The sequence below is a fragment of the Scomber scombrus genome, chromosome 18, assembly GCF_963691925.1.
Source record: "Scomber scombrus chromosome 18, fScoSco1.1, whole genome shotgun sequence".
Taxonomy (NCBI): domain Eukaryota; kingdom Metazoa; phylum Chordata; class Actinopteri; order Scombriformes; family Scombridae; genus Scomber; species Scomber scombrus.
Window position 1 is genome coordinate 13,202,962 of NC_084987.1, and position 27,003 is coordinate 13,229,964.

At 39.5% G+C, this 27,003-nt stretch overlaps 2 protein-coding genes across 3 annotated transcripts; both read right to left on the reverse strand.

Moving 5' to 3' along the window:
* Positions 1-1,102: 1,102 nt before the first annotated feature.
* Positions 1,103-16,143, reverse strand: usp36 (ubiquitin specific peptidase 36). Of its 2 annotated transcripts, XM_062439545.1 has the most exons (20): positions 16,040-16,143; positions 12,274-12,539; positions 11,931-12,152; positions 10,911-11,021; positions 9,478-9,580; positions 9,321-9,388; positions 8,977-9,047; positions 8,806-8,888; positions 8,544-8,655; positions 8,307-8,447; positions 7,599-7,699; positions 7,354-7,492; positions 6,874-7,236; positions 6,343-6,567; positions 5,741-5,862; positions 4,930-5,619; positions 4,205-4,428; positions 3,685-3,867; positions 3,441-3,556; positions 1,103-3,289 (listed from the first exon to the last, which is right to left on the reverse strand). In XM_062439545.1, the coding sequence occupies exons 2-20, from the start codon at positions 12,524-12,526 to the stop codon at positions 3,158-3,160; spliced, it is 3,459 nt and encodes a 1,152-aa protein (XP_062295529.1). In that variant the 5' UTR covers positions 12,527-12,539; positions 16,040-16,143; the 3' UTR covers positions 1,103-3,157. The 2 variants fall into 2 exon arrangements, with proteins under 2 accessions (XP_062295529.1, XP_062295530.1); XM_062439546.1 differs by lacking the exons at positions 1,103-3,289; positions 3,441-3,556; positions 3,685-3,867; positions 4,205-4,428 and adding an exon at positions 4,461-4,728.
* Positions 16,144-17,733: 1,590 nt separating this feature from the next.
* On the reverse strand, positions 17,734-26,459 carry timp2b (TIMP metallopeptidase inhibitor 2b). The gene is made up of 5 exons (XM_062438576.1): positions 26,058-26,459; positions 19,859-19,959; positions 19,664-19,772; positions 19,398-19,522; positions 17,734-19,259 (listed from the first exon to the last, which is right to left on the reverse strand). The coding sequence occupies exons 1-5, from the start codon at positions 26,188-26,190 to the stop codon at positions 19,062-19,064; spliced, it is 666 nt and encodes a 221-aa protein (XP_062294560.1). The 5' UTR covers positions 26,191-26,459; the 3' UTR covers positions 17,734-19,061.
* Between the last annotated feature and the right edge of the window lie 544 nt (positions 26,460-27,003).

Sequence of the window (27,003 nt, forward strand, 5' to 3'; positions counted from 1 at the left end):
ACATCTCTAGACAAAAACTTTGCTGAATACTGGTATCATTTCCGCCGTTTCGTACGCATAGAGTAGGCACATTGCAAGAATGTATGATGCATGAATTTACATTCTCAAAATAGTTTATATTGATGTTTAAGGTGAGGAAAAACGTATCTCTATAAGCCAATTACTCACAGGCTGTAGATCCTTAGACCGAGCATTGTTTTGACAAAATTACTGAACATACTTTCAGAAAACTACTAAGATGTCCCCCAGAAATGTTTTAAGATGTATATAATACACTCCAATGTGAATAGTAATGGGTGTCTTGTTTTTTCCACAAAATAGGTTCATTTACTTAAAAACCTTAAAATGACAATTTCTTTACCCTCATTTAAAAAAAAAAAATCATAATCTACAAATATGCACATATACTTCATTTCAAAAGTTTAATGGCTCTGTGTCCAGTAGTCCAAAGTTAATTCTCAGTGTATGAGGCTTCATGTTTCTACATTACATTTGTGACTGGACCGGGATTGGCTCCAAGCTAGTTGTAATGCCGCAAATCCAGTTTGAGGTCTTTAAATTGACACAGACAAACCTTCTCCCTTCAGCAAATGAAAGTAGAAAACTATCTTCTGGTGTCGAACTCTGCACATTCATCATTCTGCACAATGAAGTTCAAACACCCATCTGAATTAAAAATAGGCATAACAAATTGTTGGCCGGACGGGGACTTTTAATTGTAAGTCCAAATAAATTGCAAATAAGAAAACTGTTGTTCTTTCTAGGTTCCCACTTTGCATGCCAAACTTTTGTTGATCAGTCAAGTCACAATAGGTGTTTGGCCACAGCTACCAATGGGGACACATCTGTTGTGACATTGCTGATTGAGGTGTGGCCAACATATTAAACCACAGACAGCAGCAGTTTCCTGTCTTTTTGTTGATCCATTTGTCAAACTTGATGTAGATGGCAATCGACTTCTGTTTCAATGGAGCTTTGCTTTGAAAATATCACACTTATGTCAGACTTTCATTAGTGCATTTTGCCATCATAACTGTGCTAATTCAGGACAAGGAAGCGAGAAGAAAAAAAAAAAACACAACCATCTCACAAAAGTCACAACTTTATTGCACCTTTAAAGTTTACTATAGTGTGGTAAGAGCCACTTTCATTATGAAAGGTCTCTTCCTTGGTCAGAAAAGGTGGTGCAAACATGTGGACCGTCCATTCACACCAGTAAATGTTCCTGTCAGTTTGAGAGTCATACCCTACGTCAATTTCACAGCCGACAGACATGTCCTATGGAATTTAGACTGCCGCAGCCTCTCTTGTACTGTACACACTACAGTGACATAGGGAAGGTCTTGCATGAAAACAGACAACTCTCTTATACACAAATGAACAAACACATTTGCAAATAAATTCTCAAGTTAACATCCACCAACTGATCCAAGTATTAGTAGCACATTAAAGATCTGTGTCTTGTCTTCTTTAAATTATATATTTATAACATTAAATCCTATACTTTTTATAGCCAAATTCAAGGCAACATCTCTAGAATGAAAAGAAATGCATGGGCAAATCTTTACAGCGTTGGAGGGAGACACGGGTAGCACAAGATGGACTGTACAGTCTTCTACACTGGCAAAGCATTGTGTTATCTTGACGTTGATTTCTCTACTCATCTGTGCCCATGACTGGGTGCAAGATGATCCCATGGTTTCCACACCTGAAATACTTGTATAAAACAGTTTCTACAGGATGCACAGGGTGCAAAAAATGGTGGTCCAGGGAGAGGGACTGGTCTGATATGGAACAGGGGAGTGGGGTCCGATCAGAGATGAAGAATGGATACAGGATGCCTGGGTTCCTGAGTCTTAGCCCAGTTTCTAGGTGACCAGCATGACAGTCAGAAAATTGCATAGAGATATAAGATACAAGGGGGAAAGAAATTATTAGCATGTGGCTATCCATTTCTAACACAGTGCCTGAAGTAGAAAATGTAACCCTTTTATTTCAGTACATTGGTGACTAACAGTTTGTGGTGAGGTTTGTTACAGATAATGGAAAGCTCAAATCTCCAGATGCAAGGCTTCCGAACGCAGGACTGATGAGATGAGCTACAGAGTTAAATAGCTGCACAGTAGAAAACAACTGCTCTCGTCTTGAGGTCCTCCAACAACCCCCACCTCGACTCCGTCAGAAAACAATAACATCTAGGTAAACACATAGATATGATGTTTGCTCATCGATACCAACGCTTCCACAAACAGTCAAACTGTTTCCAATCGGCAGAGCACTCTTGCGGTATAAATGCATCAACATTCAATCTGAAATTAAATGAATTTGTTAGCAAAATATGGTACATAACCAAAACAGCAGAACTAAAAACAAAAGTCAGCTTGGTAAATTTCTGGACCAATTTGGACATGCATAGATAGAAAGTGGTAAGAATTTTAAACCGTAATTTTACCAATAGTATGCAGCCAAAACTTGGTCCTTAAAAAAAAAAGAAGAAAAAAACAAGCCACATGGCACAGACACTGCAGCAAAATAAAAACAAAGGCAGATTAAAAGATATAAAGAAAATGATATATAAATCTAAAATAAAGTATGTTTTAATGAATACATAATTCTGGATCTTTGCAATTTGGTATTGAATACTTTCAGGAGAAAAAAAGGTCACTTTTTTAAAACAGCCAAAATGTTACAGGTATCCTTTCAATTTTTTAGCAACTGTTGACAAGTATGATAAACTGTATTCAAGGATTTTGGAGGCAATAACCAAGGCTCAAAGGGTGCCACCACCAATGAATTCATGTGACACTGAGGTGTAAGGGGGTTCTGTTAAATACTGCATGCATAGAAAAGTTTGAGCCACTGGATTAAAGGGGGACGTGAGTGGTCAAATCCCACTGGCCAATTTTACTGAAGCCTGAAGACAACATTTCACGTTAGTTAAAAGTTTAGTTTAAAATTTATATTCAAGGGGTCAGTTATAAGCTGTTAATGTAGTCTGCTGTGCTGCTTTTGGCTCATATATTATTCAGGAATTTGGGTCTGAACTGAACACAGAACAGAGAGGTAAAAAAGAAAGGGGACAAAAGTACAGAAGTTTGGTATACAGTATTATTGTCTCGATTTCCAGCAAACATGACCTCAACAGCTATCTGGACATTCAGCGACGGACTCCAAAAACTCTCTTCCCTCCGGGTGTTACAGACCACTTGTTCCGTCTGTCCTGAATCTTCTGGAAGATGCTGCTCCCGCTTCTCCACTTCTCTCTTTTATAGTTTTTCACTTTCTTCACCTGTTTATTCACAAGTAAAAACAGAGAATAATGAATCTGATGAAATGGGACAGTGTATGGCTTACAATTAGGCAGTTAAATTTGGGCTTTAACATTTAGAAAGCATTGTGATTTAGAAGAAAATACATTCAATTGCTTTCTCTCCTCTCACCTTTCCCCTGTCAAAGTCTTCATCCCACTCATCTATCACGGTGTCACACTTGGCATGGCGGACATCTTCAATGGCATCTCTACTAACAGCAGAGATCTCTCCATCCCAACTGAGGACTAAATAACACAAACAAAACCTATCAATGCACATGAAAACTGTAGCCCTGCCACATATCTTAAATATCTTTTGCCACAAACTATCAAATCAATATACATACAATAGCTCAAATCACTCTTTGTCTCACCATTGGCTCCATAGGCCTTATCTTTGGAGTTTCTGAGCAGTTCTTCCACCACACCACTCGTCTTTTTCCCATCCCAAGCTAGAGGAGCAGTTGGGGTGTCTCCTGCTGCACTTCCATCAGCCGCTGGCGCCTGTTTGCGCTTGTAGCCGTCCTTCACTTGGCTGTCCCACACTACCACTGTGGCTACATTCAGAAAGAAAAAAAAAAACAAGTCAGAAAACAAGACCCAAAAAAAACCCAACAACCCACAGATAGAAGATGGAGAGCTTGAATTTGACATTCTCAAAATGTAATGAGTCATGCTCTTGCAGTATAATTGTGTTATGACTGGTCACTCAAATGAAAGGGTGAGAGACTGTGGTGCAGAGAGTTTCAGCAGATGTCTCTATTCAATATCCACAAAAAATATTGTACATTCTTATTTGCCAAGGCAACAAGATCACCCATTTCATTGCATAGCGCAAATGCTAGTGTATTTTCTAGATGTACTGTACATGCACGCAAGTCCACACTTGCATACCTGAGCTGTGCTTGCTGATTTTGGCGTTCTCTGCGGTGTTCTTTTTGGAAGGGGGCTCCTCTTCTGCTTCAGGCTTGTTGTTCTGCCCATCTAAGCATCGCGTGCTCTCCTCCCACTGTTTCACCTCTTCTTTTAGCCTCTTCTTCTTCATTTTTAGCTTCTTTTTCATCGTTATCAAATCTCCCGTGTCATTCTGAACAACTGCGGCCTTCGACTCAGAATTCCTGTTGGAACAAAGTAAATTTATACTGATTAATATTGTGCTCATTTTGCCAAAATGGGAGAAACAGTGTTTGTGTTTGCCTATAGATGAAAGCCACAGGGTGTAAGCACCTGCTTTGCCTGCACTTCATCTTTTTAAGAATGATGCATAATGTCAAGCACTTTATACAGAGCTGACTAAGACAGGTGACACACATTAACAATGAATGAAAACTGGAAATTTACAGGTAGAAGAGGACTTATATCTTTCATGAAGTCAGTATGTAGTACGCTGGCTGTCCTGTGGAAGTTTCTAGAAGTGTCTGATAGATGGACATAAGAACAGTTCGATAAGAGAGCCAGCTGGTTGTTATGGAAACAAAGTTATGCATCTGTATTTATCCAAATTATGAGTTCAAAATTAATTGAAGGCAACATTTTGAACAGAAATGAAGAATATCTGATGTGCACTCTTACAAGGAAACAACAAAACATGCAACTAAATGAGCCAAACTTCAACCCACCTTTCTGATGCAGAGCATGCTGAAGTTGTGTCCTGCAGAGCCTCATCCAGTTGCATCTTCTTTTTCTTTTTCTTCTTCTTCTTCAACAACACAGAGTCCTTTCTGTGTTCTTCCTGATTTGACTGGCGTTGCATTGAGGTTGTGGCAGCTAACAGAGGCTTTTCTTTCGACTGTTCAGTATCTGGATGGGAGCTTAAACTCCACATCCCACCCTGACACCAATCCTCCTCCTGGTTGGACGTGTCCAGATGAGACGGGACGCACTCTCTCTCCTTCGCTTTCTCTCCATCCTCGTTCTCCCTCTTTCGCTTTTTCTTTTTCTTCTTCCTCTTCTTTTCGCTAGCTGATTCCACATGGTTGGACTGTGTCTCCACAGCTGGAGATGCGGCTGCCTGTGTATCACCCTCCATCTCAGAGTGGCGCCGCTTCTTTTTCTTCTTCTTTTGGTTGGCCTTTTGAGCTGGAAGGCTGTTGAGATCTGGTTCTTGGACCACGGAGCTGAGGTTGTTGGAAGACTTGGGGCTCTTTGGGCCGGGACTGTGAAGCCCGTTGGTTTTAAGAGAAAGGCTGGCGTTTGGCTTTTGCAGTGTAGAAAGAATGGACTGTTTCTGAGGGCTCTGCTGTTTGTAGGATCCACTTAAGTGGGCAAAAGGCGATGACTGGACTTTAGGTGAATGGAATGGACCAGCTCTGTGAAAAAGAGAAGAGAATACATCTGAATCAACTGGGTTGCTTTAATGCTGTTATTTTGATGGAAGAAGTTGGAATTCCAGTGTATTTGTGATATGAGTTGCGTTTCACTACTTCCTACCTGTGAGTGTGAGGTGAGGCAAAGGTGAGAGGGTTAAGTTGATTTGGATGCGTGGGGTCTCTGGACAACTGGCGTGGCAAAGGGGGCAGAGCATCAATGCTGCTCGGACTCCGGCTGCGAGCCTGCAGTTATCGACATAAATAAAAACTTGGTGGTCTAAAGAAAATAGCCATGAATGTGACAAAAATAAGGAAGAGAATCAAATAAGGAAGGGGACGATTTAAAGGATGGCAGGAAAAGATGGAGGGAGGGAAAACAAAGAGGAAAGGGTATGGCAGAGAAGAATTAGAAATGGTTAGAAAAAAAGAACAAACTAAAGGAAAAGAAGACAAACTCTAAACAAGTGCTACTATGTGGTTGATTAGACAGGCACGCTGGAGAAATAACACATTACATACAGCAGAAAACAAACTAGAAAGAAGAGACTTTACTTCCCTTAAATAAAACTATTTAAGGTGAGTCAAATCTCCTAAACAATTTACTGAAATCAATGGTCAAATTTGGGATAGCAGTGTGGAGTGGGGCAACAGGAAACCAAGGTATCATGAGCTTGTACTGAGACAGGAAGTGGTGTTGCAGCTGAAGATGGGAATAAAGTTCACCTTCTTGGCTGACAGGGCCAGTTTCTTGGCAGGTGGAGGTGACATGGTGCTGGTGGCTTCAGATGTGATGTTGTTGAGGGTTGGGGGTTTCATTTTCGCCGTCTTCTGCTCCTCTGTGCTCTGAGAGCGCTCTACACTCTTGGCTGGAGACGCCAGGCCATTGGAGCCTTTCCGAGGGGTGGAGGGAGTCTCTCCTACTGGAGCACTTTTAGGACCCATGGAGTCCTGGCCGATACAAAGGCAATCATACGCTGTGGTTATGATTCTGTGCAGCCACACTTGGCCAGATATAGATCCTTAAAATCTATAAAAAACAATGGTAGCTTCATATAAACTGGTAATACATTTGACATACTTGAGGTTTGTGCTGATGACTACAATCTGTTCATACTATTCTGAATACAGAGTGCATCCCCTTGTAATGAATTCATATGATCATCTACAGAATACTGTATACATATTTGCAACTTTTACATACACTAAATTTGATTTGTACGGTTTGTGTTTTTGCTTTTTCACCACAAACATTACCTTTGAGTCAGTGGTGTCGGAAGAGGAAGAGTCAGACAAAGACTTGAATGAGGTAGACGCTGCCATGCCTCTGCCCTCTCCACCTTGCTTTTTATCTCCCTCCGTCCTGCTGACCCCGTTATTGGATGGGGTAGGAGTGCTGCTGCGTGACTGCGCTTGGCTCTGGGGAGAGGGCTTCTTCAGCTTCTTGAAAGGCTCCTCGATAACCGTAGGTCCACCTGGCAACTTAGGTGGTCCATTGGAGGACGACGTCCAATTGGACAGCCTGGGCTGCGGCTGAGAGCCCACTCCGTTCCTGGAGACAGGCAGGCCCAAACCACCATCCATGGACTGGATCTTACGAAGCTGTGCAGGCTCAAGTTTCTGTTAAGAGGAGTTTAATTGTATTAAAAATACATTTCATCAAAATGTTCCAAGACGTAAAACTGAGTATGTCTTTTTAATATTTTACAAGATGTTTGAAGTTTGTATATCTCGCACCTTTGTGACCTGCGGGGAGGAGAGAGGCCCGTTCAGGTTGGCCCTCTTTATCTGTTCAGACGATACACTGTTCTTCCCAGAATGCATCATCCCCTGCTTGGTGGTCTGCCCATCTGCATTCTTCTTGGTTTCAGGGATCCTTTCATATACAAACAAAGACTCTTTAGATGCTTTATTTAATTATATATCCAGGAGGAACAGACAACACTGTTTTTGATCTCTTGCAGCACTGCACAGTGTCTTACCTCAGGTAGAAAAGCACATAAGCCTGCTGGTTCAAGACCACTTTGATGTTACTAGAGTGCACCATTGAATCATTCATTTGGTACCATTGACCGTTGCTCGCCTTCAAGAAAATGAAGAAGAGAAAGTTTTACAATAAAGCAGGAGGTCCACAGCAGTTTATGTAATAATTACCTGTGAAATGTATTCAACATTATTATTTACAGCTACTCTAGAAGAAAAGGTTTGCCATAACAAAGTATCCATCTTTTTAATACTGGCAATATTTAGCAATTGTTTAGCAATTTTAGCAATGTTGACCATAAATGAGCAGGACTGTTGTGTCAATTCACTCGATTATCCGAAAACAGGTTATTTTATCTAAAAGCTATTTGTCAATGGAGTTTTCAAGAAATATACCATTATACTGACATTGTGATATAAAATTACATATAATGTCAAAAAGGGTTGTATCCATATTGTGTACTCTAAAACCTACATTATCTTTACAGATTAACGAAAAAAAAAAGAATATCATATAATATCGGAAGCCATTTCATTTTTGGACTTTTTTGTAGACATTCACTGAAATATAATACCTTATATATGATTTGTTAATGTCTGTTTCTGTGTAGAAGATCTCCATTGACAACAAGATAGCTCATCTCAGGGTCTCAGTCCTTAGCTTTTGAAATACACAAAAATTAAATAAAGGACGAATATCAGCTTACCTTGACATAACAGTAGTAGTGGCCAGCATGACAACTGTAGCCAGAGTGCACCAGAACAGCATAGAGGCCGTACATAACAGGATCGCCTGAGCTCTGAGACATGTAAGGGCGGATGTTCAGAAATTCTGGGTATCCAACATCCTGACGAAGGAAAAAGACGAGCAGAAATGTGAGATATAACTGTCAAGCGACACAGCTCTTTCAAAACAGCCAACGGTGTGAGAATCCTTTGTTTACCTTTGTTATTTTTCCTCCACTGAAGTTGGCAAACCTCTTCAGTGAAAGGGTCAGTACATTAGATGTTCGATGGACTGTGAAGCGTTTGGTTGCTGGCACTTTCTTTTTGCACCTGGGGAGAAAAATAAAGAAATGTAAGGATCAGCAAAGTGAATAAACATAATAAAAATAAAAAGTTTTATGCCCTGCAGGTTTTACTCAAAACTTTTTACATTATGTTTATGATTTATGTTACATGTTAGACTAGATAAGTGTCACTCACTTGGCACACATGTAGGCGTTCTCTCCACTTAACACATCTGGTTTCACAAACAGTTCCAGGGCGCGCACAATGTTTGCTGCTTGCTGAAAGACAAGGACAGATAAACATTTAGAGTTTCTAAAAATAAGGTTGGAGTAAAAAAAAAAAAAAAAAAAGTCTTGTGAAACCTACCCGTATCTCCACAGCGATGTCCAGGTAAGGATCATACGTGTCCGACACACTTTTACAAATAGAGCATTTCACTGCAAGAAACAACAAAACAAATTTGAATTCAAAACTATTTCTGAAGAAAATATGTTTAAGTAATGTAAGTGGAATATTTCACTGCAAACATAAAACTATCAAGGACTTCAAAATATCTCCTCCGACTCTCAGATTAAATACTGAGAGGAAAAAAACATCACATTTACATTTTCTCAAAGAGTACGCCCACATTTCAAAGGAATTTAAGGAAATTTGAAATCTCTCTTACGTCGAGTCATTTTCCAAATATAATATTTAATATTCAATGATACCTCTTGACCTGAGGTAACCTCCAAAGATCTGGTGAACCAGCGTTGTAGCCTGGGTCTGCCTGTCCAGCCTACACAGAGGAAGAAAAGAAATGAGAAGGTCATTCACATCAACATTCACATCTGTTTGTTAATAAATTACTGACTAATAAAGCCTTACTTAGGGTAGCCATTGAGACAGGCTTTCTGCATGGCATCAATGGTGTATCGCAAAAACTCATGGGCGTCCTCCTGGCTCCCGAAGCGAAAATGTCTTGCAATTTCTATGGAGGAAAAAATTGCATATTAGTTTTCTGCTCGGTTTCTGAAACAATACAGCAGTGGCTCAGTGATACACAAGCTCCTGTCATAATTACAAATGGATGATTTAAGACAGGAACACATACAGGTATATTGAAGTGTGTGATCTAAACACTTGCTCTTTAAAATGTGGTTCTGACTATTAATGATGCTGATTCATGGAAATCTGGCCCTTTTAGAAACTAAAATCAGTTTGTTTAATGTGTTGTAAAGGTTAAAGAGCACTTATCAAGGGTATTTACAGCTGCCCTCTAATGACCTAATAAAAAGCTTACCGTCACTTAGTGACTTCAGCAGACTGATGTCTCATCTAAAAGTCTCATATTAGAACTAATATAGCTCTAAACCCTTTGGCTCTACTGTTATTTCCTGATGGAAAAAGGGGAGAGTACGAGCTGGTAGAATCATAATGTGGTCATCACCACATTCCCAGCATAGCATCCCTGCACATTTACAACAATGAATCACCCCCGAGTGGGAAAAAGGAATAAGACACCATGCACTAATGACTTGTTCAGGGCACCTCACAGAGAGGAAGGAGACAACATCTTGAAGATATGAAACCTGCGGGCATAAAATTAGATGGGATGTAGTTTTATTTTGTTTGTGAAACCCTTTTTATTTTATGTGATGACATCGTGCTTTATTTGTATTTTGGTGGAGTGGCCTGCACAAAAGCACAGATGTTTAATTTCATTTCATTGGTGGCAAATTTCTAGCTGTGTGGAAGGCCACCAAATAAATGAATGGAAAGGGAAACCATAGGAAACCTAAAGTACATCTCACAGTTCTGTTTGAAAAGACAGGAAAAGGTGGACTGTACATTTTTGTGCTAAAGCTGAAAGCTGCTCCTCTCAGCCCGCAGTCACAAGGAGACGGAGAGGGCATTGGGAAAGGAGGGAGGGAGAGGGAGATGAAGGGGGGGGGGGCAGAAAAAGAGGCGCAGGAGGTGGAGACATGATTGCAGCAGCACATAAGGAAGTAGCAAGCAGGTAGGGAGGGGAACAGGGTGCAGGGAGGACTCCTGTGAGACTACAGCACAGCACCTCTCCATGTCAAGGTGCAAAGCACACCTCTTCTCTCTACATGCTGTTCATTCACAGCCTGCAGTCTCACCGCTCCACTTATGTACTGCAGTTACCTGCTGTTGTCACACAGGATACTGTGGCCAGTGTTGCGTCATTCAACCAAAAACCAGGTGTCTGTGACTCCTGACAAAACCTACATTGAAACAAGCAGGCGCAAACTGCTCAGACACAATCACACAGTGCTGAGGGAAGCTGGTGGTCTTACTTTTTAGGTCTCTGATGAAGGAGACAGGCTTGATGGCATTGCCTGTGTTGGCAAAGGCTTGGATGATATGGTTCTGCATTATACAGATCATACAAAAGCCTGACTGGTGACCTGAAACACAGAAAACAACAACGCAGGAGAGTCATAATCAACTCATTACCTGATGAAATGTCAATCATGTAACTGTCCATCACAGAGTGACTTATTTAACACACTCATGTGCAGATTAAAAATAAATTAGATAAAAGGCAGAAATACTTAACAAAAAGGTGAAGTGATGTATTGATGTTTAAATAGAATAACCAAAAAAAAGAATGAAAAAGGGAAAAAATGAAATGAAATGAATTACTTTGTGGAAGCCTGGCACATGATCAGCAGGATTTTAAGGGATAATTAGTTTAAACCAAATTTTTCCATGAAGAATTAGTAAAAACCGAAATTGATAAACTATACAATTAAGTTTGTATCACACAAACTTCTAAATATGACAACAGCATTATGTGAAGCATTTATGAAGGGGGTTTTGTTCTTTAACATGGTCATTTTAAGGCTCCACCATGACATCTCAATATGTCATATGTAATCAAAGGGGAGACTTTAATTAAAAATTTATTAAAGTGCAGGCTATGTCTGCACATGCAGTTTGGTCTGCATCAAAGCAGAATATGATTGTTGCCTTTTTAATCATTTGGCGTGCTTAATATTTAACACATGAACCTAAGGCACAAAGGCTTTTTTAAATTTAAAAAATGACTTTGTTTGTTGGTTTACTAAAAAGGTTAAATCAGTAAATCATAGACTGCTGAGTGTTTTAGAGGTTGAATACAACTTATTGTGGACAAACTGGCCAACTGAAGCAGCTGTCTTTGTTTCTATTCTTCAGCTGCTCCGGCTTGCATTCCACAGTGGTCTTTCAGACACACATGTCCACCGTCGTGTAACGGTCGCAAGTTAGAAGTTATTTCCCAAACTTGAATGTTGAAGTCAGCCAGTGTTTAAGAACATGGTTCAAGTACTCACAGGCACGGCTGTGCTCCTTTGAGAGTAAGTAGTTGGCAAGTGGTGGGGTGTAGGTGAGACACTGCACTGTGGAGTTGAGGAAGCAGGTGTTTCCTAGGTTGTGGAGGCCGGCTCCCACCCTGTACACCCGCTCCCATTTGAGGGTCAGCTTGTTCCCTGGAAAGAGCATCTTCTGTGGGGCAGGGATCCCATCGCTCTGGCTCCCAACCACATTCTCGGAGACTGAAGGAGGATTGCAGTCAATTTTGTTACATTATCAAAATATTAATACACAGAGCCTGAGGAGCATATTAAAAGGAAAGAAATCAAAACATGGAAATGTAAAACTGCTTTGAGAGCTTACCTTGCCTCTTTATTTGGGCAGGCTCTGTGGCCTTCTGTCCCGTAGCGCCCTCATTCCTGGGATTGAGGATCACATACTTGTTCTTCAGACTGTCCAATTGATAGGAGAAACCTTTGCTGGCAGGCTCAAACTCTATCTTCTGCAAAAGGACTTTCTTGGCAGAAGAGGCCAACAGTTTGTTGAGGTCGCCTTCATCGCCCGTCTCCTTTCGACCAGGTTTTAATGCCTCCTTGAGTTTATCCACTATCGGCATTGTTGAAACATCACTGAGGAGAAAGATGCAAGTCAGTGTCATAAATCATTCACACTGTGACCTTACATGGCCCACATGAAGTTGCACAAAACAAATACAAAAAAAAAAATCCCAGTTTCAGGGTCAGTATATTGGCCATGTGAGCTTCACAGGACCACAAATAAACTTCAGTTGATCAATTAAATGTTGCATTTATCCCTCAGCTAATCACTTAATTGCCTGTTAATGCTCCTTTCTGCTTGTACTTCACTCCAAATTTCCTGACAGACATTATGAAGGTATACTGTAAAGACTGTACATCTAAGCAGCCAGCTCGGACTTGGCAGCTATCCCCACAGTTATGCAAGATGTCAGTAACATGGGGGGGGTAGAAGTATTTAGAGCACATAAGGTGTAAACAGCTGCTGTTATCAGTTGTTATCTCAATTCTGCCAAATGTTATGTTTCTTCAATTAAATTGTATGCCATCATTTTTTTTTTTAAATCTAGGCAATCAGCCATAGTTTAAAAAAAAAAATCACTGACTAACAGATGACATATGCTGCTGGAAACGTGAGTGAAAATTTGCATTGGCTGACTACTGTCCCTTTAAGTACAGTGAAGCTGAGTGCACTAAAGAGGACCATTTCAGTGTAGATAACAGTGTGTGCACATTTCCACAACAACCGTCTGTCTGCCAGTCAGCCAAGTGAATGACTTCTGATGTGTTATTTTCTACAAAAGGCAGCAGGCTGGCGAAATGCGTTCAATGCTGCTGACTGAGTGAGCAAACCAATCCTTTAGTTTCCTATTGCCCTGAACTACACAAACCCTTCTAAATTTGAAGGCACTAACATCATATAGATGTCACACGGTACTACGTCAAAGTGAAAACATCAAAGGCATGGAGTACCACGATAGTCATGCTCATTGGAGTGGGCAGTGACGTCATGAGGAGGGAAGGAGGGCTGAACATGCATTGTATGCACAAGGGCACGCTGACCTTCACTTGCTGCTGATACTGATACAACTAAGAATGACACAGCTGACTGCAGTGATTCGGGTCTTAGAGCAGGCAGTAGTGTCGATACACTCACTTCAACGCAGGAGTTGTTTGAGACTGTTGTCATTGAGGAAGTCATGGGCATTAAAAAAAACAAACAAAACAAAAATACAGGTGAGCCAAGACAATTAGTTTTTCTATTTGGGCAAAGAACAGGGAAATGTTCTAATGTTGAGGCTACATGCATGGATATAGTGTAGTCTTGTAGTGTGAATGGACAAAAAAAGCTTAAAAAACAACAACAGAAAAACGACTGAGTAATCAATTAGCTGATTATAGAATTATAGAACTATTTTGATAATCAAATAATTGTTTTAATAATTTTTTTAAATAAAAATGCTGGGCTCAGCTTTTGATAAAATGATCATTTAATGCTTTTTTGTCACACACAATAGTAAACTCTTTGTGCTTAGTCGGACAAATATAGATAAATGAAGATGTTGCACTTGACTCCAGGATATTATAAAGGGCTATTTTCAGTATTTTTACATTTCATAGACTAAACAAGTAATTGAGAAAATGATCAGCATTACTAATAATAGTTACATGCAGCTGTTCTAAACTGTCAGTCCAGCTTACATCAAGCGTGGATTGTTGTTGGATATTTTGATGAAAAGAAGGCTTGTGTGCACCTGGTGTGAGATCTGAGAATAGAATCAAACATCCGAAATCACATTAGATGTCACCTTCTGATGCAGCCGGTTTCATCTTTTTTTCATATTCTTCTTTTATTCTTTATTTTTGTCTGGCTGGACTTAGCTACTGCCTCAGCCAATGTGTGTGTATCAATATCCCTCCCAGTGAGGAAATCAAATCACTTTATGTGCAGTCTGAGACCACTTTCTCATTCTGGCAAAGTGGTCTCAGACTTTTGGACCATAATGTTTATTTGTTCAGACTCAGCTGCTTTAACACATGAATTTCTCCCACTGGGATCAATAAAGTGTTATCTTATCTATGCATTTATCTTATCTATCCAATCTGAGTCATATTTTGAGGTAAACCTTGCGCAAATACATCAATGGAGTTGACAGTGTTTTCTTCATCTGGTATGAATGCCCAAGTCATCATCCCACATCTGATGATGCAATTGCAGGCCAAACATTGTCTAAAATGTACCTAGGTTTCCAACAAAATAGAGATAGTAGTTTTAAGTTTAGAAGTTCATAAGCTGATCACATTAAAATCAATAAGGGAAAAATGCATTTTGAATACCATCACTTCAGCAAACCTTTAATACTGTAGCTACCCACACAGGGCAGAAAAATAATAACATTACACGTATAATATCAATTACAGCACAAGGGATTAGTTGAATTTTTCTATTCGATTTTGTCCCCCACTTATTTTCCAGCTTTTTAATCGTGAAGACTTACACCAATTTAAATGTTCTTTGAGCCATTGTTTGGGGGGGGGGGTCAATTTGAAGACATCACTTTGGGAAATTGTGGTGAGCAGTTTTTCCACTAATTTCTGACAAATTGCCAGAAATTGAGCAGATATGTCAGTAATGGAAAACTGATTGTTGCAGCTCTGATATTAATACTAATCTTTATTTTACAGAAAGGTGATGACAGGAAATGTGATGGCTGTAATGACGGGACCAAACAAAGTAAATAGTGTGTGAATGGACATGTTGAATGTTTTCTGATAAACCACTTGCTCGCATAGAAAGCAGAGCGCCTCCAACATAAAGCATATTTTGAGGGTACAACAGTTATGACAAATCATTTCATTAACGCATTAAGCTGCCTGAGCACTTAATATCTCACCGACAACACTAATCCATAATCAGACAACATTAATATTTTTGATAATAACCGATTAACACCTCAAATAACAATTATCCACTCATGATTTCTTACAGTCGAGCGATGGACATTAGGGGGAGCACCTGAACGCATCATGCTATATTGCTGTCACTTGTAAAATCCCTCCATCGTTATAACTCGATTAAACAACCAATTAGCCGCCCGGCGTCAGCAATTTTCTTTATAACTGGTCGGTAATTATCGTTATCAACCCATAATAGCAGCCAGGTAGCCTTTGAACACCCACTGGACTCAACTCTTCGGGCCAGTCATTATAGCTTAACATGCTAAGTTGCTAACCTCAACACAGCTTAATATCGACCTAAACACGCTCAAGTTTAGACACCAAACTTCGTCGTTACTTCGATAAATACCTAAACCGTTCGAGGTTTAATTGCTATCGTATTCCTGCTGCGACTTATGTCGTTTTCTGTCTCTTTACGCTTGACAGCAATAGCAGCAAATTAGCCAGCGAGCTAACTTAACGTGGCGAGAGCCTCCAGTCTCCCTTCAATGCTGCAATGTGGGTTAGCATCTCAGCGGTCCAGGTGGCTAGCAACCCCCCCTCCCCTCCACCAGCCGCCACATCCTGCCTATTTATTCACCAACATCGCACTCTTACAAACACCACACATAACATAAAGGCGTTTGTTCGCTCACCTTTTAGTTCAATCGTTCAAAATCGTTGCCAGTAGAGGAGTCCGCTTCCTCAGCTGTTTCTCTTCACTCTGGTATTTTCGCCCATGCTGCATTATCAGAGGGCGGTAACGACGATGACTGACAACTATCAAGGGCCAATCGGATAGCAGGTCATGCCGTAAGCAGAAAGGTTCAGCCAATCAGCGCTCAGAGTGACGTAGCGCTGTCCAGAGAGAAGCACACGTGACCTATGAGCAGCGCTGTTTACCATTGTTGCAATGGGCACGACACATGTTAACAAATTTTAATGCAACATCAAAGAGCGACCGACATATCACCTACTTGTATTGAACATTTATGTTAGGCGTGTATTATGTGTTAAAGCAAATTGAGCTTTTTGATTACATTAAAATCTATCGGGAATCCAATGTCAATGTCTTATGTCAATTTCTAATGCGGATGACCCAATGTTAAATTTGAGATAAAATGCCAGTTTATCTATTCCATTATAAGCCACGCCTCCCATGCCTTGGGTTCCAAGTAGTTAAATAAACAAACTAGTAACATCGACTACTGAAAGTGATGTCGGGGTGGTGGTATACAGCTTTCTGCAAAATGCATATCATTCTGGGTTAATGTCTTAAACCGTGCTGTAACACTGCTATAAACTGTCACTTCTCATCATGTTTGATATGATGGCACAACATTTACTATCTGCATTTTGCGAGGCCCGTGGAGGAATGTGTGTTACTGTCACCTGTTATTACCTCCAGTAGGAGGCAGCAGATTACTGTTTTAGTGTTGCAAAGTAGCTCTTCTAGTTATAGTTCAGTGCTCATTTAATAAACTGAAAATGATACATGGTACTTAAATTTATGTATTTATTTATTATTAACAAAATCAGGCCTTGTTTTCCATACACATGTATGGTTAATAATTATAGCTCCTGCACTAGTCAAGGTCTGGTTCACAATTTTTTAAAGTCTGTCTTAAAACAATAGTTGGGTGCCCAAATGAACATAACGAGTCTTCCTGTTCATACTGGCCATTAGAAAATCCTTTCACAATGCATTTGCAATGTAAGCCTCCTTCTGTGTAAAAATGTACTTAAAAGTTTATCTGAAGCTAATATGAAGCTTCAGATGTCCAAATGAGTCAAATCAACCAGATATTTTTCAGCATTGCACACTTTTGAGTACGAAGTTTCCTCTTTTTGTGACTATACTTCCACTGCAACTCAACAGGGAAATACACTACTAGAGGAAACACAAAGAGGGAATTTGATGCTAAAAAAGACTGGAAATGTGGCAGATATCCATTTAATATGACTAACTCAAGACTGTCAAAGCCTCATATAAACTTCGGATAACTTTTTAAAGCATTTTTGTGTAAAATGGCTGGATTTTTACCCCAATTACTTATATTGAAAGTGTATTTGAAAGGGATCTTTTGACAGCCAGTATCAACAGGAAGAATGGTTACAGCAAGGAAAACCCCTTTTAGTGTTCATATGGGCACGGGACAGTTGTTTTAAGACTTGAAAAATTGTGAACCTATCCATAAAAACTAAATGTGTATATTGTATGCACATAACTAACAAAGAAAACCACTCTGATTCTCTGCTGAATTAAATTCCTTTAAGAATTTGTGATGACTATTGTATCCTGGATTTTTAAGCAGTGAAGTGAAAATAACCAATACAAAGCGCACCAGAATAGGGTTTGGCATTTAATGTAATAGTCAAATGTACAGTATTGTTTCAGTTGGTCATGCATGCAAAAAATCACCTTCTCTTAAAAGTCTCATGTGAAACCAGCACAAGACATCACGGTACTCGACTACAGTTTCAAATGAAGAATCTTTTTACACTCTCATATTGAAGTCAAATGACATTAGCCTGACACATTAATGTTCATTTCCATGGCTCTGCAAATGTATCTATCATTAGTGACAATAATATGTTCTTTATTTCACTGGCCTAAATGATGAGCCAGTCAGACAGTTAACAGTAAGGCCTACAATTTGACCTTTAATGCACATAAACTGTATCTTATACTTCTGATAAAATATTACGTCTTTAAAAAATACCAATGGTGTCATTTGTCACAAAAGTAGAAAAATGTGGGCATTGTTTCAACAGAATATGATGAATCATATAACATCCTTAAATAAAATATGTTCTTACACTAAAGCATTACAAAGAGAAGAGCTGTAATATATAAAAAAAATACAAAATTGAGGATTCAATCCTCTTTTTCAGACATTTTCATTCGAGACAATATGACTGCTGTGACAGTTGTGTTCAAAGTGCATTCTTGTCTATTCAGGATTATTTCGAAAAAAAAACAAAAAAACAACAAACAAAAGCAAAAAGCGCTGATTGTGTGCACAGGCTGGCACCTGAAACATGATCATTAACATAACACTCTAACTCCAAACAGGCTTGCCACACTTCTTGAAAACAGAGGGGAGAAGTTTTTGCTTAATCAGCACAAGAAAGAATCTGAAGCAAAACAGGCAAAAGGCGGCAATCACTCGTTGTGATAGCTCTGCTGTCACAATCAGGACTCTGATTGCCGGCTGTTGCCATTTATCAGCACACAGATTCACAGAATTGCCATACTTTCAGTTATAGGTATGTATGTGTTTCATATTAGAAATTATACTTCACTTTAAACATTATCTTTGGTTAAACAGGAACAAAAATGCTAATAGCAGTAACACTGCATTGTGAGGACGCCCTTTATTTCAGCTGAAGGAGAAGTGGTTTATGAAGAAGTGCTTTGAAGTTAGGAAAGTGCTGAATTCATAAGACTGTTGATTAAAAACATAATGAGTCCTGCAACTAAAAACATTTTTTTTTTTTTCGTTTTTTGTTTTTTTTGGTCCAACTTCACCACAAAGAACACTCCCTGTGGCTTTCTTAATGAGAAACAAAACAAACTAACAATTTTACTGGTGGATTTATTTGTATTTTCTTTGGTATTGATATCTTGGTGTATTTCAACTGCAGTCATCCTCAGACCATTGCATTGTGGTGGAGTTAAGGGTCTTCGATATCCAGGAAATCCTTTTTGGGGTGGACTGCCCCTCTGTACCAGGCACAAGAGTCATCACTCCTCTTGATACAAGCATAGTGTTTGGCCTGCTCTCCACTGACTGTCTTCTCCATCACCCAGTCTGTCCACAGGCACTCTGCTGGGCTGCTGATCATGCACGGGATGGAGGCGCAGTGAGTGATCTGAGGATCAAAGAAGAGATCAAGATTAGAGGTTGAACTCATAACAGGCCATATGTCTTTCAAGCTCAATTTATTTCTTGTAGTTTCCGGCAATTATGAAATAGTAAATTCTACTTGAACCACTGAATATCATCCTACCTTGCATTCGCAGCCCATCTCGTAGCGCTGGATCAGGCTCTTCTTCTGGGTGGCACTCATGTCATCCCAGGGCTCAATGAAGTCACACAGTTTGATGTGCATCGTCCCATCAGTTGCCAGCGTGCCTAGAGTGGAGGAGGAGTGTCGTAGAGGCAATAAGGTGACACGAAAAGTGATATGGAGATGTAACAAGGAATACAAATTGTTGTCTTGTGAGTAGTACATTTTATAATCTATTTGAGCATGTGATGTGGTTACATTTTTACCTGTGATAAGATACTCCTTCTTGCCATTGGTGTCCAGAGTCACTCCACACAATGCAGAAATGGGCGCAGTGTAGACAGCATCAAATTCCTGGTTAGGACCTTTGAACATCTGACAATTCAAACAGAGAAAAATTATTCAGATTCATACTGGAATTAAGTATGTCCACAGTCATGAACAAGCTTTATTCCAAATACCTTGAGCTGCTTGATGTCATACTTGATCTGTTTGATGGAGTTGCCGTAGATGTCATTGCCAACGTCAACCTCCTGGCTTCCAACCACCTTTGCCCTGATAACTGTAAAGAAATAAAACAACCCACATTACCTTGAGTATATTTGAATAAAAGTTTTTTTAAGCCAAACACTATTGTCATGTTTGGATCGGGGTCTGCCTGCATGTGATCTAAGCCCTGCCCAGGTCTGGCATGCCGAGGTTGGCCACAACACATTGCTGTGGCTTGGATCTGAGGAGTTTGCATGTGCCAGGTGCTAGGAAGACAGAGGCACATGAGTGTTTCATCAGCTGTAATCAGAGGGAGGAATGTATGCTGCCTGCTCCCAGGCTCCTGGGCCGACACAGGAGGAAGTCAGTCAGCAATCTTTGAAAACTAGAATGAACTAGAATGCTCTCTTTGCCCCCAGGCCTCTCTGCCGGCCTGCCTCTCTGTCTGGATAGAGGTGCTGACATGCAAATCAGCCTCTCTCTTTCACATGCAGCTTGCTCCCTTCTTTCTTGCACTCTTAAGTTCCAGCTTCCAGATTCGGAGAGGTTTGGTTGGGGGGGAAAAAATAACAGTTCAAGTGGAAAAATATTATCAGGGCCAAATGGATGAGTCTTTAAGCTTTAGCAAAGCCAAATACTGAGTATTCAACAAAAAATATGACTCATGTGCTTCAGAATCACTGCCTCTTTCATGTGAATCCAAATTCCCAAGTACAGTAATAGCACTAATCAGATGCCAGTCAAGCTAAACACCTATGGATTACGTGTACCATGCAAGTTGATTATTGTAGTCATGTGACTACTATATCAAAAAAAAGTTTACAAAATCGCTTTTACAAATCAAGCTTTAAAGTGGTGGAGACTAGCAACAGAGCTAATGTTAACCAGATGTTCTCTCTGAAGTCCCGTTTCAGTCTTGCTTTCCCGAGGTGGCAGCTACTGTCTGCCTCAGTCCATCACTGCTTCCTTACCAAATAAGATCAAGCCTTTTCACTTGCTTTTTATATGAGTAAGGTATGAAGCTGCGAACCATATGTGCCCTAATTCAATGACAATAGAGGCTTAGAGAACATTTCCTTTTAAGGGTCTAAAGAGTCCACCTTTAACAAAAGGAAAACAGGGAAAAAAGGAGAGTGTGTGCACAGATGGAGAAAGTGATGGAGTGATGAGGATGGTTGCGAAAGAAATGCAGTCACATTGTAGTATTACCCAAAGAGCCAGCTCTTTAAAGCAGTACTGTGACATTATCACAAACATACAAGTTGACAGGGAGAAGAGTAGGAAGAAAGACAGAGGTGGGATTTAGTTTGTAGCCAGGCAAATGTGAAAGATACTGAATCATGCAGACTGCTCTAATATACAGTAGACAGCTATACCAAAACACAAGCTATCCATACTGCCAATACCTGACATTTGGGAATCACAAACTGCACTGAATAATTCTCTTTAACAGTCCAAATGATTTTGGTTTAACCACAGACTCCTTCAAACACTCAGGCACACTGTGCTGGTGGTGCTGAGAAACTCAAACATTTCTGGCTACAAAGTGGATTAGTGGTAATTCCCTATGCCTGAGTGTGCAGAATCACACGCAGATCACTTCTCCTCCTACTAGTGTTAAGTAGGGCAGGTAAAAATATGTACAGTAAGCAAAAAAACGGAAATATGTGGCTTAAAGGAGTAATAATATATGATTTGAGTTTTTTCAAAGACCCCTGCTTACTACATGGGCTTCTAATCTAACTTCAGTTAAAACGGTGCTGTGAGTGATCAGGGTTAGGTCTTTATATGGTACAAATAGTCAAAACAAAGTAAGAACAGATGTAACATGTAACTTATTTTCCATCTGTTATTTTTCACATCTATATTAAAATTATGATTCCAGCTATTTGAGTAATAAACAATGATATATATTTTGTTTTCCATGGCAGTTTCACTAAAACAGTCGCTTGTATTGCTTGAGTTTATATAGCGATTATGGCGCCCTACAGTTGAACTAAATTAGAAATATGGCTTAATTTTCTACACAGATGTACATTGTATACCAGATTCTCACAGGACATGATGATGTTTACTGGAACAGGCTGACTGAGCCCTATAAAAAAAACATAAGTTTCAGAAAGCTGAGGACTAAGGAAACCATCTAATTTTCTAGTTATGCAAACAATAAACACATTATTTTGTATGTAGTATTGTGGTAATGGGAGTGCTTTAAAAAACAAAGAGAAGAAAGCAAATGCATGTCATGTAATTGCAGGGCCTGGTCAGCCATTTTCCTCTCCGAAAAGCCGCAAAGTGGCCGGACCTTGAACGGGAAAAGCTAAACTACAAATTCAAACAGCTCTTCTGCTCTTCAGTCCAAAATACACAGATTAATCCACCATTATCTCGTTTTTTCTTTGGTTTTTTTAAACAATAGTACACTCTTTGGTGTCTAAAACCCCTGTCAGTGCGTAAATATGCTAACAGCTTGTCTTTTTGGCACTGCTTAAAAATGATAGCATTTACTTGATACTTAAATGTTTTCTCTGGACTGAACATATTCATATACAATATTCTATGTTTTGCACAAAAAAAGTGTGTTTCTGCATAAAATTACACGTTATTTGCTCTTTAGAGCACATAAACAGAATCTGCTGAGCAGATCAATACAAAGCGTTATCACTGGTGATGCTGGACTTTCCAGCAGCTGCTGCGAGAGCTTGCACATATTCAACATGGCTCAAAGTAGGGAAATCTGGTTTTAATGTCAGCTCTGTTTACACAGCTTGCAGCACTGTGTTTATACCGGAAGTCACGTTAAAACCGGCTTTCTTTCAAGATCTCAAATGATTTGCTCTGCTTCTTCCCAAAAGCTGCATAGGTGCACTCTATAATCACAGAGAATTATGGAACAAAGATAATCACTGAGAATTCTGAAGTAAACAGGGAATACATAACGAGCACAGCATATGACCGCCCGGCATTCCTCTGCCTCAGCCAAAGACCCAGGGGATGGATTTCAGTTTATGAGGGAAGATTTTTTTGTTCCTGCTCTGTCTGTTTTAATAAGATAAATGGAAGTAGATGTTAACAACTAAAGATGACCAGGTAGCTTGTTTTTGTTTACTAGAACAAAGGCAACAGAGCTGGGGTCAACTTGGGGCAAAGGTGGAAACTATAATCTAAAGAGTCCACCTCCATTATTTGTACTATCTTGACTTCCCACAAAGAATACTGTATAAATTGTAATGGGTCATCTTAAAAGGGGGCCCAATGATGCAATGATCTCTCCCAAATGTGTAGTTTTTACACACTGCAAACTTTGACTGTTCTTCTCAGTTTTAAAGATTTTCACTTGAGACTAACCAAATTTACAAGCCCTCTTCTTCTTGAGTAATTTTCCATACACTCCAGACACTGACTCTGCGTCTGTGCAACTTAAGTAATACTTTCACTTCAGTAAACTGTCTCACACTAAATGAGGGAGGAAATCAAGGAAAAGGAAATGTCTTACTGTGGAAATGTCTTACTGTGCAGTAACGGCATGGAAATAGCAGTTTCATCCTACATGCATTAACTGATACCATACTTAATGCAAATAACTTTGCTTTGATTTAATCATTTGCAGTTCAGAGGATAGCAAACCACAAACTGAGATCAATATAATCCAGCTAAATTGAAAAAAGCCTAAAGAATAAAAGGGGAGTTTGACATAGTAGATAATAACCTTTTTTTTGAACGTGGCAACTAAACTTAGCATTTCATCCCTTCACACAGTTGGCCAGCCATCCATAGTCTACTTAGCAGCTGCTAAGTTTACACACCAATGACGTTACAAATTCACAAGTTTCCTCTCTGAATTTTACCTTTAGAAAAGAGTTACGGAAGTTTGCAAGTACTGAAGTACTTGAGTTGTATCCTTATATTAGGAAGAGTTTGGTGTGGCTATGAAGATTTCTGACGAGGGGGAATCAAGAACCTTTTGGCCACATAAACTGATGTTATTGTTCATGTTGGTAGGAGGGTCTATCCATGGTGCTGAAATACAGGCAATGAGGTCAGGGGTAGGTCAGGATCTGACCTGAGGGACTGTGATGAAACAAACCCATCTGGAAGGTCAGCTGACTATCAACACCTCAGTTTAGGCTTAAAACAATCTGCAGGATAGTCATATAAATATGGATGACACTTCCTGCTACTATGCATAAGTAAAGCAAAAATGTCTTATTTCCAGGAGCTGTCATTTTGCTCGTGTGATGTCATTCTGCGCAATAGAGTTGGGTGGTGGGATTACAGCATGCGGGATACGCCCCCTCAGCCGTCACACTTCCTGACAGAGGTTTAACAACGGCTAACCCAGCTGTCAATCATGATGTCACACCCATTTGCATATTCTCAAAACACTAATTAGAAACAAACTTATCAGAAAAAGATCAGCTCGAAAAAGAACAACCTAAAATGACAGAAACAAATTTTTAGGAAAAATGTATTTGACATTATTTTAGTTTGGCTCATGTCCCATCCACTAATATAGAGGGGGTGGGATTTGTTAACCTATGCTGAATCCAGCCACCAGGGGCAATCAAGATGTTTGGCTTCATTTTTCATAAAGTCATAAAGTCCATATTTATATACAGTCAGTGGTACCCTATGAAACTAGAAATATTAAAAAAGAATGGCAATAGTATATCATCACTATGCAAAAGGTTAGAAATAGTTTGATTGAGTCAAAGAAATACACTGTTATATCTTAATCTTAGTTATATTTCATAGTTATGTTGAAGGAAAAATAACTATACTGTATGTCACTAATTTTTGTATGTTTCATCATAATTTATATTTGTCAAAGTACGACTGTATTGGAAATACATTTTTGACTTTTTGTATTATTATCGGGCTAGTTATTATCATTGTTTGTAGTAGCTGTACTCCTAGCTAAACTGAACTCTTGGATATACTGAAGTATGTCCTGATAACTTTAAAGTTGTAACAAGGAACACTAAATATACCTAATGGATTTTTAATTCCCCTCCGTCTATCTAGGTTCCTTCCATTAGCTACCTGGCTGCATCTGAAGCAGGAACTTTAATATGATCTCAATGAAAAGGTTAAACCAACAGTTGAAAAATCAGATTTTCCTTTACGGTAAACTCTGCAGCAGGATAATGTGGTTTCTTCATCCTCCAGCACCATGGAATCCATTGGTAGAGAGAAACCTTTGAATCAAGCCAGCTTCTGTATACATACCACACACTCAGCCAGCTCACAACCAAGAAAAAAGACCCCAGTTTAAATAGCTAGACAAGCTGGTCACTGTTGAGACTCTCGTTAGCTTAAGGCCTATGTTGAAAGCAGCAACAAGCAGTGTTTTGTAAAAGGTAAAATAGGAGGGAAACTACCCACAAGGCCTAAATTGCAATTGAATTGACATTTAGCAGTCTTTAAGGAAGTGCACCACAAACCTCTCAATTACTGAGTTGAGGATGATAAGAACTATTTCTCTTGCATGATCCTTAGCATGGTTGCACTTTAGTTTACATCTACTTATTTAACATTTAACAGCAGCAAACATTAATTTAATGGTTTAAAACACACTATAAAATAGTTTTTAGGAGATATAGTGACATTCCAAGTGTTATAACTTCCCATATGAAGACATATTTTATATTATTTCAACTTAGTTTTACTATAATTCCATTCATTATTCGTTAATACATTAGCCTCCACAGTGCTAGCTGTTGGCAAATACATTAATAAACACTTGTTGCAGCTAACAACTACATTTAAATGTGCTATAGACTGTTTATTAAATGATTTTATACTTGGTCCTTCTATCGTACTGTATTATAGATCAAATGGTACACACAAATTACCATTCGATTAAAAAAATGGCATAAAGTACATGATGTACACTGATGTCACCATCAAGACTCGAGAATCACAACAGAAGATTAAAAAAACAGACAGAGGAGGGAAGTGGAAAAAGACTGAGAGACAGAAAATTCCAGTCCATCCTCCGCCCCCTGTAATTGTAAACATAAGAGTGGGGCACGTTTGCAAAGTTTTCCTTCTCGGCAATTACCGTTTCTTTGTCAAAAGATAACTAACCTGTTCCTCTACATTATATAGTAAAATAAATGTACTTGTACGTGTAAATGTTTCTTTATGTTAGTCAGCGAATCCACTTACCGACGTCTGAGTAGCAAAACGCCTGCTGAGGATGCGCAGGAGAGCAGCTGCAGGCTTCTGCTATTTCTTCCACTCGCCACAGAAACAGGATGGCCAGAGTGACAAAACAACTGTTCACCATCTTTGAAAGCATCTCTGTTTAATTTACAGGATTTGAGAAAGTATCAGGAAAGTTGTGCAGTTGAGCAGTCCGGTAAAGGAGATGAACCAAGAACGTCCACAGCTTCAGAAGGTCCACTTGTCAAAGTATGAAATGCACAAGGCATGAGAGAAAGTTCATTCCTGCTGAAGACTGCACTCAAGACACCTCCTCCAAATCTGTTTTCCACTACCGTCAGGAGCAGCCGCGTTTTATTACTGCAGTGCTGGAAGCAGACTCCGCCCCTGCTGTTATCTCAGCCAGTGAGCAAAGCACTGTGGAGGTCAGGGGCTCCCAAACTTTACACATCCACCCACCTTGTGCCACCAATTCTGAAGATTGCAGAGGTGGATTACGGTTAAAACTACACACACGCAAGCAAACACACACACTCACGCATGCATTTGTTCCTCTTTTTGGTCAGCGTTGAGCAAAACTTTCCACAAGAAATTGCACTTCCTTTAACCACCAGATGAACCCTAACCTCTAACCCTAATTTATAACCTTTAAAAACATTAAAATCAAACTCTTTTTCAAGAACATTTAGGCTCCATTAAATCAGCGGACAACAAAATCACCAGATTATTCATATCATGGAAATCAAATGGAGAGCATGAACATCCTCGGCTAAATTGATAACAAATGTATCTTTAGATTTAGATGTATTAGTGTGAGAATACGTGGATAATGGTAACTGTTGTAGCATTTGGCTTGATAGCAGGGCTAGAAGAGAGGTCAGGGGGTCACTAACATTCAGATTCTTGATTTTGAGAATCTGAAAATCCACAGCATATGACCTCCACTTGA